The sequence below is a fragment of the Nipponia nippon genome, unplaced genomic scaffold (assembly GCF_047370975.1).
Source record: "Nipponia nippon isolate SJK-2023a ecotype South Korea unplaced genomic scaffold, ASM4737097v1 scaffold_10, whole genome shotgun sequence".
NCBI classification, from domain to species: domain Eukaryota; kingdom Metazoa; phylum Chordata; class Aves; order Pelecaniformes; family Threskiornithidae; genus Nipponia; species Nipponia nippon.
Genome location: NW_028262291.1, coordinates 1,386,107 through 1,401,370, shown reverse-complemented (window position 1 = coordinate 1,401,370; position 15,264 = coordinate 1,386,107). Strand labels below are relative to the sequence as shown.

The 15,264-nt window shown below is 50.8% G+C and overlaps 1 protein-coding gene across 1 annotated transcript in view; it reads right to left on the bottom strand.

Annotated features, from left to right (window-relative positions):
- The window catches only part of EPS8L2 (EPS8 signaling adaptor L2), a 65,870-nt gene that overhangs the window by 22,459 nt on the left and 28,147 nt on the right, over positions 1 to 15,264 (bottom strand). Inside the window, exon 4 of the mRNA XM_087740261.1 lies at positions 4,266 to 4,330. Within this exon, the coding sequence (XP_087596387.1) occupies positions 4,266 to 4,330 (65 nt within the window). The remainder of the gene's footprint in view (positions 1 to 4,265; positions 4,331 to 15,264) is intronic.

Here is a 15,264-nt window from a genome sequence, read left to right as displayed (position 1 = left end):
AGTGGATGGGGAGAAGGTGCCTCTGCAGGGCAGGAGAAGCCGGCAGCCTTGCCTGCTCAGAACAGCCGGGCTGTTTTCTGCACAGCTGTCCCTGTGTGAGTGACGGCACAGCCAGGCCACGTCTTCAGGTGACAACAGGGGAAGGGGAAAAAATTCAGGAAAGAAAAGGAAATGGTCCCGTTTCACCTTGTTCCCTCTGCTGCCCTGCTGTGCTCCTGGTGAGAAGGGAAGGAGAACATGCCCGACTGGGAAAGTGGCTGAAGCTTTTCCCTCTCGTAACCAACTTTCTCCAGGAGAGAAAGGCAGGAGGTTTTCGGATGGGCAAGTTACAGGCCTGACTACTGCATCTGCGCCACAGCTAGTCCGAGGGCCTGCTGCCAGGAGGCTTATCAGGCCAGGTCCCAGCTCCTTTTCTCTTCCCTGGAATATCGATAGCCCATCCGCCAGCACGACTCTCTCACCCTGCTTCCCCTATTCCATAGCATTAGGGTAAATGACAGGTTATGATCCCTTGTCTTTGTGCCTTCTCCCAGTGATCGGACATAACCGTTTTAGGGTTCAAGCAGTTTCTTTCTGGTGCTGATTCTTTGCTACAGTATCAGGGACCAAGGGGTGGCACGGCACAAGACGACAGTCTTTGCCCCAGAAGGCTAGCAAGCAAGAGCTGCAAAACACGAGAAGGAGAAAGGGCTGGGGGAAAATCTGTCTGTGCCCAGTAGCAGTCTCGGCTCATGAGCGGATTAAATACCCCAGCGGGTAGTGTCCACAATCAGCACGTGCCTCAGCGGGGAACGGAGGAGGATGAGCGAATCGCTTGGGAAGGAAGTCCTTTTTTACCTGTAAAAGCCCAGGGAGATGCCAAGCGGGAAGCAGACTAAGAGGCAGCAAAAGCTGACCCTTCTCCAGCACCAGGGAGGCAACCAGCACTGTCCCACAGTGGAAATAGGTTACGGGGGGACCTTGGCGAGGCTGTGAACGTTGGGGTCTGCTACGGACCAGGTGGACCCGAGGAGGATCCGTGTGCTCCGAGCATGGAGCCTTGGATGGTCGTGTGGAAGCACAGGCAAGAACCGTTGTTGCAGTCGGCTCCAGAGAAGGTGGATGCAGGGGGAAAGGCTCACATTTAAAGCACTGGTGGCCCTGACGGGCAGAAAGGGCCGAGTCTTTTAAACGCAGTGGTCAATGGTGGGAATTAGGGGTGGAGAGGATTTGTGGTGACCAATTTGTTGTTAAGGTGGTTGTTGGATAATTCACAAAGACTGGAAAGAGCAGAGAAGAGGATAATCGCTGCGGAGTGTAAGACCCAATCCTGTGTTCGTAAAGCAAAGGTATTGGGTGAGGCACTGTCTAAATAAAACTCCTGGCAGGTATTTGAGCTGAAAACTGAGATTAGCCATGCAATCAGATCTGAAAAACATGCTCAGGTGTATGTTACTGCAATTGTAAAATAGTGCACGAAAAGGTATTCGCAAAGTCAATATTATTTGTGCAGAGGTGACAAGCCCTCTGCTTTCTGAGCAGCGAAGAGAGTTGGTTTATATCTTATGACAGGCATTCTTATCTGTTCTATTATTTTAACTGCCAGGTTTATAATCTTCATAAATTCCTTTGTTGTTTACTGTTAAGTAAGTTAATTTTCATGGAGGGGAAGGCTACTTGTCTAACCCGGACTCATTAGAACATTTTTTTCTTTTCTTTAGATACTGGTGGAGTGAGAGGGAGAGAAACTTGCTACTGTCTTTGATTTATCTCATTAAAACCCCTTTTCATCCAGACGGATATTCAAATATCGTAGCTTTTGTAAGAATGGGCAATGACTCCGTCCGCTGTTAAACTTTGACCAGCTTACAGATGACTTCACAGGGTGTAAAATGCCTCTTGTGAGGAACCCTCTTCCTACCTTACTGCCTGCCACTGAAATCCTGTTTGCCTTGGTCGAAGTTCAAGGCAGAGACTCGCAAATGGGTGGCATGTGGCATAATGAACGAAGAATTCACATACATGTCACTGTTTAAAGTCCCTTCTCTGCTTCCATGGGTGACTTTATTTGGTCGGAGTCACTGATGGGGATGGTTGGCAGGGCCATCGATGGGGCAGCTGGCCTTCGAGTTGCTTTCTCTGATGGAAACCAGGGCCTCTTTCCAAACAAGTGTTTTTAAAAGTCTAAATTTCATTTTAAGCAACTGAACAGGCTCCTTTATTTCTGTGTACTTAAGCTCTCTGCTGGACTGAGGTCTTAAAGCAGAGAAGAGAGGGCCCTGTCTACTAAATATGACCCTTTCTCGCCTTGCCGTTTTCAGCGATGAGTGGTCCAGCCTCAAGCGGGCCCCTCCGCTCCTGTGGCGTGGAGGCCACCGGCCTGTGCCGGCGTGTTGTACTCCAGGAATCACCGGGCCCGGGACGGCCGGGCTGGCTCCTCTTTTTGAAGTGGATGTCTGTGACACTGGGAGATGAATTTGGCTTACTGCCTATCATGGTTGAAGGGTTTTGAATTACTTGAGAGGACATGGAAGCTGAGGGAGAGCTGAAAGGTGATAGTCGATGTGGTCTCTGGGCAGATGAGTTCTGTAACCACCACGGGAACCCTGTTTTTAACCTGTCTGTCTGTGCTGATCAAGAAGGGTTTGAAGCACGCGGTGATGAGAGGGACAACAGCTCCCACTACTCCCTCAAATGTCAAGGAGGAAAAAAAGGACAACAGCTTCTCCATTCGCTGTTTCCTTGTACAGAATTTCCCTTGTCTTTTTAACATCTTTTTTTACCCCATTCTCCTCTCGTCAATTACTCAACACTTTAATTTGCTGAATCTTGATTATTCAGAAAGGAAATAAATTTTTGATAAATGATGGTTTCATATGCCATTTTCAATTTAAATTTAAAGTGGAACAGAGGTCCACATGTAATGAAACCAACTTCATATTCTTTAAGGATCATTTTTGTCCTCCCTTCTCCTCAACCATTTCCCATCCGCAGGCTGTAATGACACAAAGGGTCCGGCTGAACGACTGAGTCCGGCTGGCTCCACAGCAAGTCCCTGAGACAGTGGCCTGCCAAGCACATGTCACACCTCATAGCCAGAGGACAGAGCTGCTGACCTCAAAATGTCCCCAGACGCTGGTCCTAGGTGTAGCCCAGCAAGGGAGAGGGGACAAGCCAGGATCTTCCAAGCCTTTGGTGCAGGTCAGCACACTGGACATGCAGAAGCGGTGACCGGTCTCTGTTTCTCTCCCCATCCCTAAAGCAGTCTGTCTAACGTGGGTGTCCCTCCCACTCTTCAGTTCAAAGAAACGTCTGGGATCCGAGGGAGGGCCAGTTAAATGGTCAGGGATGGCCTGTGTCACACAATGCGGGAGAAGCCATCAAAGTCTGGACCCGGCTTTGTCATAGGATTTGAGCATGATTCAGAGCTGCACCACGGAAAGCTGTTCGTAGCCTCGTGGGAGGATCTATGAGCTATACCAGAGTCCATTCCCTTGGACTTGAAATAATGCCGTACCATGATGGAACAACTGCTGCTCTCCAAAGCACCCAGTTGGAGAGGAGCAGCAGAGAAATAAAAGGTGGCAGGAGAGCTGGTATTGATTTTAGGCAGAGAAGGCAATATGTAAGAGGAGAGAAGAGAAGGGAGAGGGATCCAGTCCAGCCTGAAACCTCTGACTTGTGGGAAGGAGTGGGGTTGGTCTTGGGAGAGGAATTGTCGCAGGACTTGTGCAGCTCTCATAGTCCTTTAGTTTATCTCCTCAGAGTGTCTGTGGTGAAGAAATTCCTGTGCTCCACCTACACATACTCTTTACTTTCCTACCCTTTTGTGCACAAAGGAATGGGGTGAGAAGCCCAGATGACCCCAGTAGCGTGTTAGATGTGATTGAGAGGACTTGTGTGGTCTCAGTCCCCGGGTCCAGGCTGGCAGGACCATGGGGAGTGCAGCTGAAGGAGGGAAATGACGGCGGATGGCTAACTCTGAAAGTGTGTCCTACAGCCCGGGAGCTGGAAATAGTGAGTGCACCCAGCCGGGTGGGAAGCTCAGGAGACAAGTTCATCTACAGGCAGCCGGGGCTGGAACTGGAGAAAAGAAATAGGAGGTTTCAAGCAGCTTTGCTGTTTGCCTCTCCCAGGGTGTGAACAGCGACACTTGCTTATTGTAAGAAGGTTCCCAGCTCCTCTTTGGCCTAATGAAGGTCCAGGACAAATGAAACTCATTGCATTACCAGCGTCTATCGCTGACGTTGGCCTTTCAGCCCCTTAACGTTTCATTGCATACTCACCTGTACGTGGTACTGTGAAGTCTCATGCATAATGACGTTGGAGTTGGAGTATTTTTTCCTTTGTTCTGCAAAAAAAAGAAGAAAACAAGCCTTCGTTGTAGTGGCTATCGGTATACCAGGGTGTGAGAATTACAGCTCTCGTGATGGGGTGCTACAATCTTTCTCATAGTCTCTGGGCTTCCCGCTTCAATCGGAGTATTGGGAATAATAAAACATATTAACAATATTAACTTTTGTAACAAGGCTTGGCAAATCGGGCGTGTAGGGCACCCGTTCAAGTCACATCCCTTAATGCTGCTGCTAAGTTGATTCCTGGAGGTCAGCACCATTTGCGGAGGAAATTAAACCTAGCGTAAAGGAAAGCCCCAGATGATGACTGATGAGGGAAGCTCTTGGAAGAGGGCTGGGTAGGTGAGGAGTGGCTTGAGAAGGCTGGCAGAAGGCTATGACATGCACGTAGCAAGAAGAACAAAATCCACCACAACCCATCAATTTGGACATAACAGCCCTTCGAATCGTCCTCCAGGAGAAACCTGCTGCGCTACCGTGACGCTTTTGCCAGGGAACGCGAGAAAGCAAACCAAGCCGCAGCAGAGGGCTGTAGTTAGAGATAGGAAGGGCCGCAGGGATCAAGGCCAGCCAGTCAGAGCCTGCATTTCTGGTACAATATTTTTATGAGGCAACAAATCGTCATTACTTCCTGCATTTCTTACTGGAAAGCAGCAGTAAAGAGCAATTGGGAAAAAATTGCTTGGTATTTCATGAGGCTATTGAATATAACCCTATCGCAATTTACCCTCCCAGCTCTTACTCGCTGATTAATTGGTACTTGTCCGGGAATTCCTTATGCTTGAATAGCAGAGGAGTAACTCCCCAGGCCCAGCGTGATCTGGGAGCATCCAAACTGAAACCACCGTCCTCACCAGCAGAGGACATCCTCTGATCTTTGCTTTCCTTAGGAAAGGCCATGGCAGTTTTATTGTTTTCACCCTTCGTAAAGCCTGTGTCAGAATATCCCCGCCTCTGTAGCAAGTCCCGACCAAGGAGATCTCATAACGCAGCAAACATTAGGGCTCCTCGTGTTTTAAAGAAGACTATATTAATCTTAGTTTATTTGTGGTTTACTTCAAAGTTCTCTTTAATGCCTTCTCTGGGCTGTTGGCTTCTCTCTTGTTTTCCCCTTTTCTTTGAACACGGAACATGTGGTCTCATTTAACAAATTTCACATTGAAGAGGCTGGCACCTAGAAAACGAATATCCTCATAGGAACTCCTTCGGTTGGTTTCCAGATTTTTTGGTGAAGTGGTGCAAGATCAAGGTAAAACTTTACCAAATGCTTCTTTAGTTTATATTTTTGGTAGCATGTCCCATTTTAATTGAAAAACTCCCCAAAGCCTTACAAGAAATGCTGGTAATATTTTTGCTGAAAACTGAAGCTTTCCTTGTAATCAAAAGAAGGTGACTTTTTTTTTTTAATAAAAAAGATGGAAAACTGAAGATAAGTCTATTGCAAAGTGCAGGCAGTGAAATGAAGTGAATATAAAGCAGAGCAAGGGCAGGGCGGTAACTGGAAGGGGCTGGAGGTGGGAAGGAGCTCGGGGAAGGAGCAGGGTCTGCTGGAGCAGTGACCGCCCCGTGGTGCCCTGGAAGGCCTCTGCCCACGTGGACGGGCTACGGGCACCCAGGGCTCTGTCTGGTCGCTCCTTTAGGTGGTAATTTGAGAGAAAGGATAGCAGCCTAACGAAGGTGCCGGTGATGTAGCTCCTCCCTAGGGACACAGGGTTTGTTTGACTTTTCCTTTTGCTGTTCTCTGAAACTGCAAGTGTTTTGCATCCTTTTAGCTTGTTCAGCAGGACAAACACCGGCCTACGCACTGAGCGCTTCCCTGGTTTGCTTCCGTGCAAATCCTTCCCCTTCTGGGGGAATGAGCACAGCTCAAGGGGTTGAAGGAGCTCGAGTGGTAGTTCTGGCTTTACCACTGCTGGTCTCTTGCCTTTTTTTCCTCCGTCCCTCGTGTAAAACAGAGAAGTGACTGTTTCCTATCTGCTGCTGCTATTATTGTGCTGTTGAAGTTACTATCCCCTTTCTTTCCTCCTGTCAGGTGGCCTCTCGGTGCCCAGTCTGGCCGTGGTCTCCCTCAGTGTTGCCTCCCTGCTCGGGGTTGTGAGGCACAAGTCGTTTTGCAGACAGAGAAGCCGCCAAGCCCCAGCCCCGAGGAGCGAGCAACGTGGGCTCGCTTAGAGAAGTCAGCCAGGTTCTCCCTGCGCCCTGGCCACCTTCAGCAGGGACGGGAGCAGGGTGTTGCCTGACGGGTGTGCATTGCCACGAAAGAGGGAAGAGTGTGGGTGACAGGAGCAGGGACAAAGGGGGAGTGGAAGGGAACAGCACCTGGTCTGCTTTTGTGTTGTTTGCGTGTTGGTTAACAGACTCCTTAATGGTCTCTTATCGTGGTTGCTGTGGGAGTGACAGTGGGGGGACTCCCAAGCTGCTGGTCGGGGAGAGGAGCCGGGGTGTGTGGTGCCCACCCCGTCGGTCTCCTGCCCTGGGTCTGTTTGTGGGAAGAGGCCCAGCAAGAGGGACAGGGGGGTCGAGGGCACAACAGGGCACCCGCAGAAGGGAAAGCGGTCATGGTCAGCACATGTAGTGACTGAAGTGAAGCAGTGCTCCTCTGACAGCCGTTTCCTTCTCTTCTGGCTATATCTCAGCAAAAATGGTCTCTGACCACGTCATCCCAAGAAAGCACAGTCTCCTGGTTGCTCCCAAACCATGGAGTTGTTTTCTACAAGATCTACTAAGCCTGTCCTTTACATCTCCCCCAAAGCTACCAGGAATCACCGAGACTCCTGCAAACGGACATCATCTCCAGCAGCTGCCGCCTGCTGCTGCTGCTGCTCCCGTTGCTGCTCCACACTAGTTTGGACCATGAAACTGTCCGTCCCTTTCCTTGAGCTCGCTTGAGTGAACTTGTCCCACAAACAGTTGCACGGGGACAGCGGACTGCAGCAATGGTACGGAGAAACGAGGGTCAGGATTGGGAAGGATGGCAGCTCCTGAATTACAGCCTGAGGGTTGGCAGGGGGGAAATTTGCCAGCTCTGCCACGTGTTCTCCTTTAAGCCTTGCATGCAGGAGAGTGCTAGCAAGGAGTAAATGCAGCAAGCGGAGCATCTTGCTGTGACAAGAGCTGAAAAAAACCCCTGAAGCACCAATTTGGACCTGTAGCTTAGTCCTGGGGCCCTCCTTGTATTCACTTCTCGCCTGAGTAGCTGTTGCTTAAACCTCCTGCCAGCAGGTCCTGTGCAACGGAAGGAGAAGCTGGCCTGAACCTGCTGCTTTCCCAGAGAGTTAACAGGAGTTAAAACATCTTACAGGCACATGCCTCCTTGGCACTGATTGCCAGGGTTTCTGCTAATGTCCTTCCTCGTGAGCGTGCGTGCCCCTGCGTGTAACATGCAGCTTCGTGCCTAGATTTTTCCTGCCTAGAATGGGATAGGATTTCGAGCCAACCTATCTGGCCTCTGTGAGTGCTCCTGTTTCAGGTTATTTTGATTTAGCTCACACCTAGTGGGAATTTGGGGGTTCTTTGGCTGTCCTAAAATCAGAGAGCTGGCAGGTAGGGCAGTTAAAAACTGGTTATGGTTGAACAAGCTCAAACCTCTCAGGTATATCAGACTGCGGGTCTTTTGCACTGTTTTTTCACTGAGTGTCTGTCGCGTGCTCTCACTCCCGTGACCTGCCCTGGTTTGGGGCTGTGAAATGCTGGTCAGGAACAAGGGGCAGCGGAGCTGGGCACAGGGCTTGGGTCACGTTTGTAGCATGCTTTTGCCTTGGGTTCCACCTTGGTAGTGTGAACCTTTTCCCCTGGGTTCCCGTTGCATCTCTGTTCCGCTTTTATTTCTCCTTGGCTTCAGTGGAAGGAGGATGAGCGCGTCCCAGAGCTCAGCTCGGGCTCGGTGGGCATTGCCAGCAGGTGTCTCTCCAGAACAAGCACTGGCCTAAAAGGGCTCCTTTTCTTGGGATTTAGCTTGGGGATTTCACCTTTCTGCTTGGCCAGCAGAGAAGAGCTTTTAAATTGAGCTCCTCTGGGTACTTCTCTAAAGACTCAGGGCTGAGCACTGGTAGCAAACCTGTCTGCGGCTGCAGGAGCATGCTAAACATACAGAGACAGCCCAGAGACATCGACCGTGAAAAACAATGCTGCTGCTTTCATTCAGGGCCTGGCAAGCGTTGATAGAAGCTGATTTCTAATGCTTTTTAACATTTTTCTAACATTCTTTAAGCCTGAGGTGTGCCATCAGCTTGGCAGGACTCCCGAGTACTTTGCACCTTGCATCTCTGTGCCTGTGTCTGAAAACCCAGCAGCGTGCGTTGCCTCTGCAGCTAATCCCCGATAGCCCTGAAGTGGCTGCTGGTCGCAAGTAGAAATGATTTATGGGTGGGCACGTCGGCAGAGGCGTTAACGGAGACTGCAGGTCTCCGAGCCGGTGCCTTTTACACCGCCAGCGCCGACTCGGAGGTGGAGCGAGGATAGTTCGGGGGGGGGGAAGGACCTCAAACACCCAGCACAGCTCCCTGCTCAGCCATTAGCTTCCAGAGTGACCTTGAGTAAATTAATTAATATTTCAGCATGGCCACTTCCCACCTGAGGCTTCCATCGAAGGGTCAATGGCACTTTCTGTTTGCTGTGTGTTTTAATTGCAGTCTGCCCTACTTCAAATGTGGGGCAAGGTCTGGAAGAGGGCACACGGCAAAACACACCGCAGGGATTCGTGTCTGATGTGAGGAACTTTTTTTTTTTTCTCTCAATAACCTCAATTTCCTCACCAAGCATTTCTCATGTAAATAGATGACACTAATGGAAATGAGAACACCGCGTCTGTGTGGGATGGAGACAAATTTGGATTTTAAGACATCCCGTCCCCTCCTTTTTAAAAGGGAATGGAAAAGGCTGAAGTGGTTGGTCTGGAAACAAAGGGTTTTTACATTAGGGCAGGCAAACGTCTACAGCCCTGAAAGGAATGGTGCAGAGCCCCGTCAGGAGCTGGCAGTCCCCGAGGAAGGGAAGGTATACTGGGGGGACGTGGTTTCCCGAGGGAGGCTGGAGTAGGTCTGTGTTTCTGGTAGGAGAACAGCCTACCAGACTGTAGGCTGGCTTTCTCGTAGGAGAACCAGACTGGCTTTCTGGTAGGAGGACAGCCCCTGGAGCTGTAGCAATGGTCAGGGCTGTGGCTGGTTGCCTACGGACTTTCTGGGGTCCCCTCCGATGCCTTTGCCCCATCCTCCAAGCTCAAGAAGCTGCGCGTGTCATGGCGAGGGGAGATCTCGGCATGCACCTCTGAGAAAATGTTTGGAAGAGCCCTTGGAAATCTTGGGGACCTGTCGAAACCTCAGAGCTCTGCGTAGCCCCGCTTCCCACCCATCGCCTGCGCTCAGGGTTAAGCTCGCTCAGAGGGGCCCCTTTGGCCATTTGCAGCCTTTTTCAGCGAAGCAAGCCCCAGGCGTTCCCCCTCCCTCTGTTGATTCTCCCTGGGGGCATTTCTGCGTTACCTTTAAAAGTCACAGAACTGGAACAAAGTGCCTTTGTTTTGTCTGGGGATGCCATTCAAGTGAGTCCCAGAAGCTGCCCAGGGTGAGGAAGGGGGTGTTTCTGCATCGTCTCTTTCCTGTCCCTTTCTTTAAGATGTCTGCTTGTTCCTTCTCCTGAGGTCCCTTCTGTATTGTTGGCTTCTACCCGGTCCCCGCACCCACGGAAACTTTTATTGTTGTGTTTCCTCCTGGCATCTGCAAACATAACCACACAGCCTGAGAACAGCCAGGCTTTCCGGGGACAGCAGGGTGCCACAACACTGAAATCTCCTTCTTTCCTAGCGTTTGCTTTTGATTTAAGCACGGGAAGAAGATCCAGGCTGCAAATCACGAAATAGTCAGTCTTAGGCCACATCTGTCTGAGAAGTGTGGGTGCTTTAAAAAAAAAAAAAGGTTTTGTTTGTTTGTTTACTTGAAAGCAATGTGGTGAAACATTGCAGACCGTTCTGTGCATGCATCATTATTTGCCCTAGCTTAAATCTGTCTCTGGTCGTGGTGGGCTGAGCCGAATAGGCCACGCGCAGAATGATGCCTGCAGGGAGATCTGTGGCTGTTTGACCCTATGGATCAAGGGGGATCCTTTAGGTTGGACAGGTGAACTCCCTTGGCCAGAAAAGACTCCAGGAGACAGGTCGCATGTCCTGGGTAGCTCCCACACCGCCCTTCTGCACAGCCCTGTCCTCTACCTACTTAATTTTGTATGAATGAACGCTGGCATGTTAGCGGCAGTAGCTAATTTCCTCCCGGTTTATCTGACACCTCTCCTGCTCGGATGCTTTGCATTTCTACAGCGTCTTGCAATAGGGTCTCGCAACGGAGAAGACCTGAGCACCGTAAGGTGTTATCCTGTTATCCAACCCAGACCCTGGCCCCAGGAGGCGGAGAATTTGCATAATCCCCATGCGATACATAAGCATTACAGGAATATAGTGATGATTTTCCCAAAATTAGATGGCAGCTTCAGTCAGAGCTTAGACACCAACCTACACCTCTGTTTAAATGAATTATCTTCTGCTGTACCCTTTAGAGGCTGTAGCGTAGAGAGGCTGTAGAGAGGCTGACTCTTTGGATATGACACGGGCTGGGCTGCAAAGGGCAAGGAGAGCTGCAGGGCTGTGGCACTAGTACAGCAAACATCTGAAGGTGATAAGAGCTGGCATAGGCCCACAGTGACCACCACTGGACTTTTTCCCTTCTGTCTGCCAAGAGAGCCAAAGAGATGGGAAAACAATGCAGTTTTGTCCCTTGCTTTGGGTGTCTGGCAACAAAAAAACCCCTCATAGCGTAGGGATCCCGTCTCGTCTGGAGGACAGTGGCTGGTGTGATCCACTGCTGTGGCCTAAAGAGCAGCGATGGGTTAATTCACAGTCGTGCCGTTGCTGAGCCCAAAGGCTTGTATGAATGGCGTGGGTGATCCAGAAAGTTTTGAATGGCTTGAGCGCGGATGCCACGTGGGACATGCACACGCTCTGGTAAATTGTCTCGTCTCTTGCCTCTAAGGATTTGGCCCAGCGAACCCTAAGACACGGCTTGCAGGGGAGAAAAAAAAAAAAACCCTATAAATGATTCTTTAACTGAATTCAGTTCAGTTCGCTCTGTTCCTAACCAGCTAGCTTTACTCTTGCCTTGTAGCCAGAGGTGTGGGGAAAACTGCAAAGTCGCTCTCTGAAGAATGTTGTCTATTGCTAATATCTTGGGGATAAACAGTGCCGTGGGAATGATGTTTCCCACGGGCACCAGTGGCCGCATGGGGAAATGGAAAAAGCTCCCACCACTGCAGAGGTAGCAAGGTGGATTTTACTCAAGGACTCAAAACTGGGTGCTGGGCTGAAATCCCAGTGACAAGGCTAATATCTTGGCTGGAAGGGACAGCATCCTGTTTGGCTTTATGTTAAGGAGTGGAAGGGATGAAAGAGAGTAATAAATGAGGAGGGGGAAAAAAAAAGCAGGATCGATGCACGGCCTGGAGGGATGGGGGTTATCAGCTCGGTCCAGGAAGCCAAACCACAACTTTGGTGCCACGTTCCCTCCCCATTTCCATGCAACACTCTTGTTTTTGCAGGGATTTAGGATGTGGCTGTGAACACTCCCTTTGGCCTGACGGATTGTGTGCACAAGAGATCGGTAGCGGGATAAATTCTGAAATAACTGGGTTAAAGTCTCTAGGGATGTAGAGCAGTGCAAAGGAGGGCAGAAGCGGGCTTGTACGGCCTCTGCCAAGCCAGCAGGGCAGAGCATCCCCAGTACAACGAACCGGTGGTACCAAGGGTGGGAGAAAGGGTGGTTGCAGGGGTAAGACACCCAACCGGGCGCCTGGGCTTGGGCCCTGCCTCTGCTGCCAGCTTCCAAAATGGCCTGTGAATATTCACAGGGGGGAACATCGGCCCAGAGAGGAGGGAAACAGGCTCCTCTGGGGTTCAGCTTGTCTGACCCTGAAGCAGATAGCCAAAAGATGTTAGCTGAGAGGTATGACAAGAGCACCTATGGTTGCCAGCTGTGCTGGGATACAGCTGTATGACCGTGCATCTCCGTGCAGAGGACACTTGTGCCTCTGCATAGGGGGTAGATGGGATGAACGGGGTGTGCTCCCACCACGCTCTGCTTTCCCCAGATTGTTAGTGGGTTATAGCATTATTTTTTTTTCTACTCTTTTTGCATTTTCTTAAGTGTCTGCGAGAGGGCAGGAGGTCTCAGGACTGCCGTGACGCTACGTGTTCCCGGTGTTTCAGGGGAATTTGAGCCCTTCTTTCCTGCCGCTGGCAGAGGGAACGCCTGTGGTGCTACGCTGAGCTGCACGGTGGTTGCAGGCTGCCACAGGCAGGATCCCAAAGCTCAGTCCCAAGATACCATCTCTTTCCATCCATTTACATTTTAAACTGTTCTCAACAAAAACCTGCCTGTGCTCTTGCTGTATGCCGGGGCCAAAGTCAGTTGTGGTGTAAAGAGGTGCCTCCGTAACAAATGCAGCCAGTTACGCCAGAGCTGCAAAGGCCTCAGCCTCGCCTCCGTGCGCATCCTTCTCTGATTAATTAGCGCGTTTTATCACACAGGAGCCTCCCCGATCCTCCCGTCAATCCCTGTATTTGTTTTCAGCCGTTGCTGGGCAGAAGGCACAGCAGAGTACGTGGGGGATGGACAAGTCATCTGTGAAACTCTCTGTAAGGCACCAAAGACGCATCGGGTTAGGTTTGTTTTCTTTGGCAGTACTAGACCAAGGACCTCTCCTTGATTCCCTGCATCACACTAGAGACCTCCCTGGCTTCCACGTCCATTAGAACAGCCTAAGGAAAGTCCTGGCTGTTGCCTTCTGGAGCTTGCCAATTCTTTATATTATCTATACGTTATCTAGCAGTGCACATGCTGTTTATAGTAACTTGGCAGTGTAGCATGATCGAGTCTTTGTGCCAAACCAACAGGTCAGAACGCAACCCTCCAGAGGAGAAACAGAGCAGCAAATGCCTCTCTATGCTAATGGCAGCGATGCAAATTTGCTGGGCCTGCGTTATAAAGCAGCCTTACGAAACAGCATCCATTCCCAGGCTCTGAGCACGGGGCCAGATCTGATCTGGCAGCCTGACAGCGCATCTGCGGTAGCGCAGCTCTGCCGATCCGACAGGTTCCCGCTTCCTCACCGAGTGGGAGGATGCTCCAGGTTCTGCCGGGTCAGTCAAGGATCTGGTTTTGGGCACTGCACAGACCTGCAGGGTCTGAGCTCCCCATAGGGAGGCATCTCCAGGTCCGTACCTTGCTTCTGCTGTTGCAGAGGCTTCCCTGCTTGGGGTTCCCTACGGCTGGCCAGCCGGCATGGGGAAAGCCCCATTTTGGAAGCATCTTTGCAGCTTCTTACGAAACACCAAGCTCCCTGGTTTTCCTCTTAGCACCATGGTACTTTCTGAACTGCCAGAGCTCGTCTGTATCGGTGGCTGTGACACTGGGAATCTTTGCATGGGGCGGCTGTCGCTCATGGGTGGCACGTTAGTACGTGACCTGGAAGCTCTCGAAGTGAATGAAAAGGCTCTCATTGAGGATGGGGGCAGCCAGAGGTATGAATGGTCCGTGGCAGCAGGGAGCCGCTTACTGATAGCGCGTTGGCAGCCGCTGGTAGGTGTCACGAGGCTGAATTCCTCCTCAGCACGCTTAATATTTGCCACTAGCTCAGACCTAAGCGCTCACATTCCTGTTTTATTAGCTGAAGACACAACCCACTCTAGCAGAGCAAATAAAAACCTGACCCACCTCCCGGGTTGTGCAAGGACTGAGTACATCAAGAAACACTGCGTGTTTGTGGCCGGCATGCCAGGGAAGGCAAGGCGGTACGTACAGTAGCCTACTGTCTGCTGGGCAGGCACCCGGGGCCGCTCAGCGGAAGATAATCAGGGTATTGAGGAGCTGCAGGGGAAGCTCATGGGTAGAGGTGTTCCTTTTTCCCTTTACAACCAGAGCTGGAAGAAATATGCCAAATTATTTTTCACCAAACAATCCAAAGTGGTGTTTTCTGAATTTCCCATAGCTGGTAATGACATATTTTGAATGTCAGAATACATTTAGTAAGATTGGGGGAATCTTGATTTAATTAAACAAACTGATGAATTTGCTTTACTTGAGGACCAAAAAACTCATAATGAAAAGTTTCCCTTTTTCCGTTGTTGCTATTAACTAACGCAGCTTTTGTTCCCAAGGTACTTGGGCATATCCAACAACCCATTTCCATTTAAGAAATCCGCTTGGATTTCCAGCCAGCAGCACCCAGAGCAGAGCCTGCTCCTCCCAGTAGCTCCAGTCAGGGCTGGGCTGAGCCTACACATCCCTCATCTTACCTGCCGCTGGGTTTTGGTCTGCAGGAACCAAGAGCAACCCTGGCTTCCTGTTTTTCTTCCAGCCCTGTTTCCAGTTGGAGTATTAAATGTCCGAGGCTTTGAATAAAAGGGTCACCCACAAGGCAGCGTGGGAGGGGAGCCAGGGTAATCTGAAGCTGGAATCTTGGGTGGGAAAGGGGACGTGAAGAAAGCAGCCGAAATGGCACCGAGGGGAGGACAAGGGAGTTATTCAAGGCTGGCAGCGGAGGAGGTGGGGAATTAATGTCTCAGGCACTGCTCTGACTCGGAGCTGTGATCAGCACCGCCCAGGGCTTTCTTGTGGTGGGCTGGGCAAGCAAACAGCAACAGCACGTGGAAAAACCGCACTGCCTTTCACCCCACCGGCTGCAGGAGCACTTTGGCTCCCTGTTACTGTCCCGCCGCGCTGGGCAAACGTTCCCTCAGTCGCCCTGCCATTTCCCAAATGGGAACCTGCAGGGCAGTGCAGGGGTTCCTCCCCTCTACGGCAAGGAGTCTTGATCTTTGCTGGATCTGAGACTTTGCTCTCCTGTGGGATGATAGCTTTAAAGCAAACGGCTGTGCAGTCAGTCAGGTGGG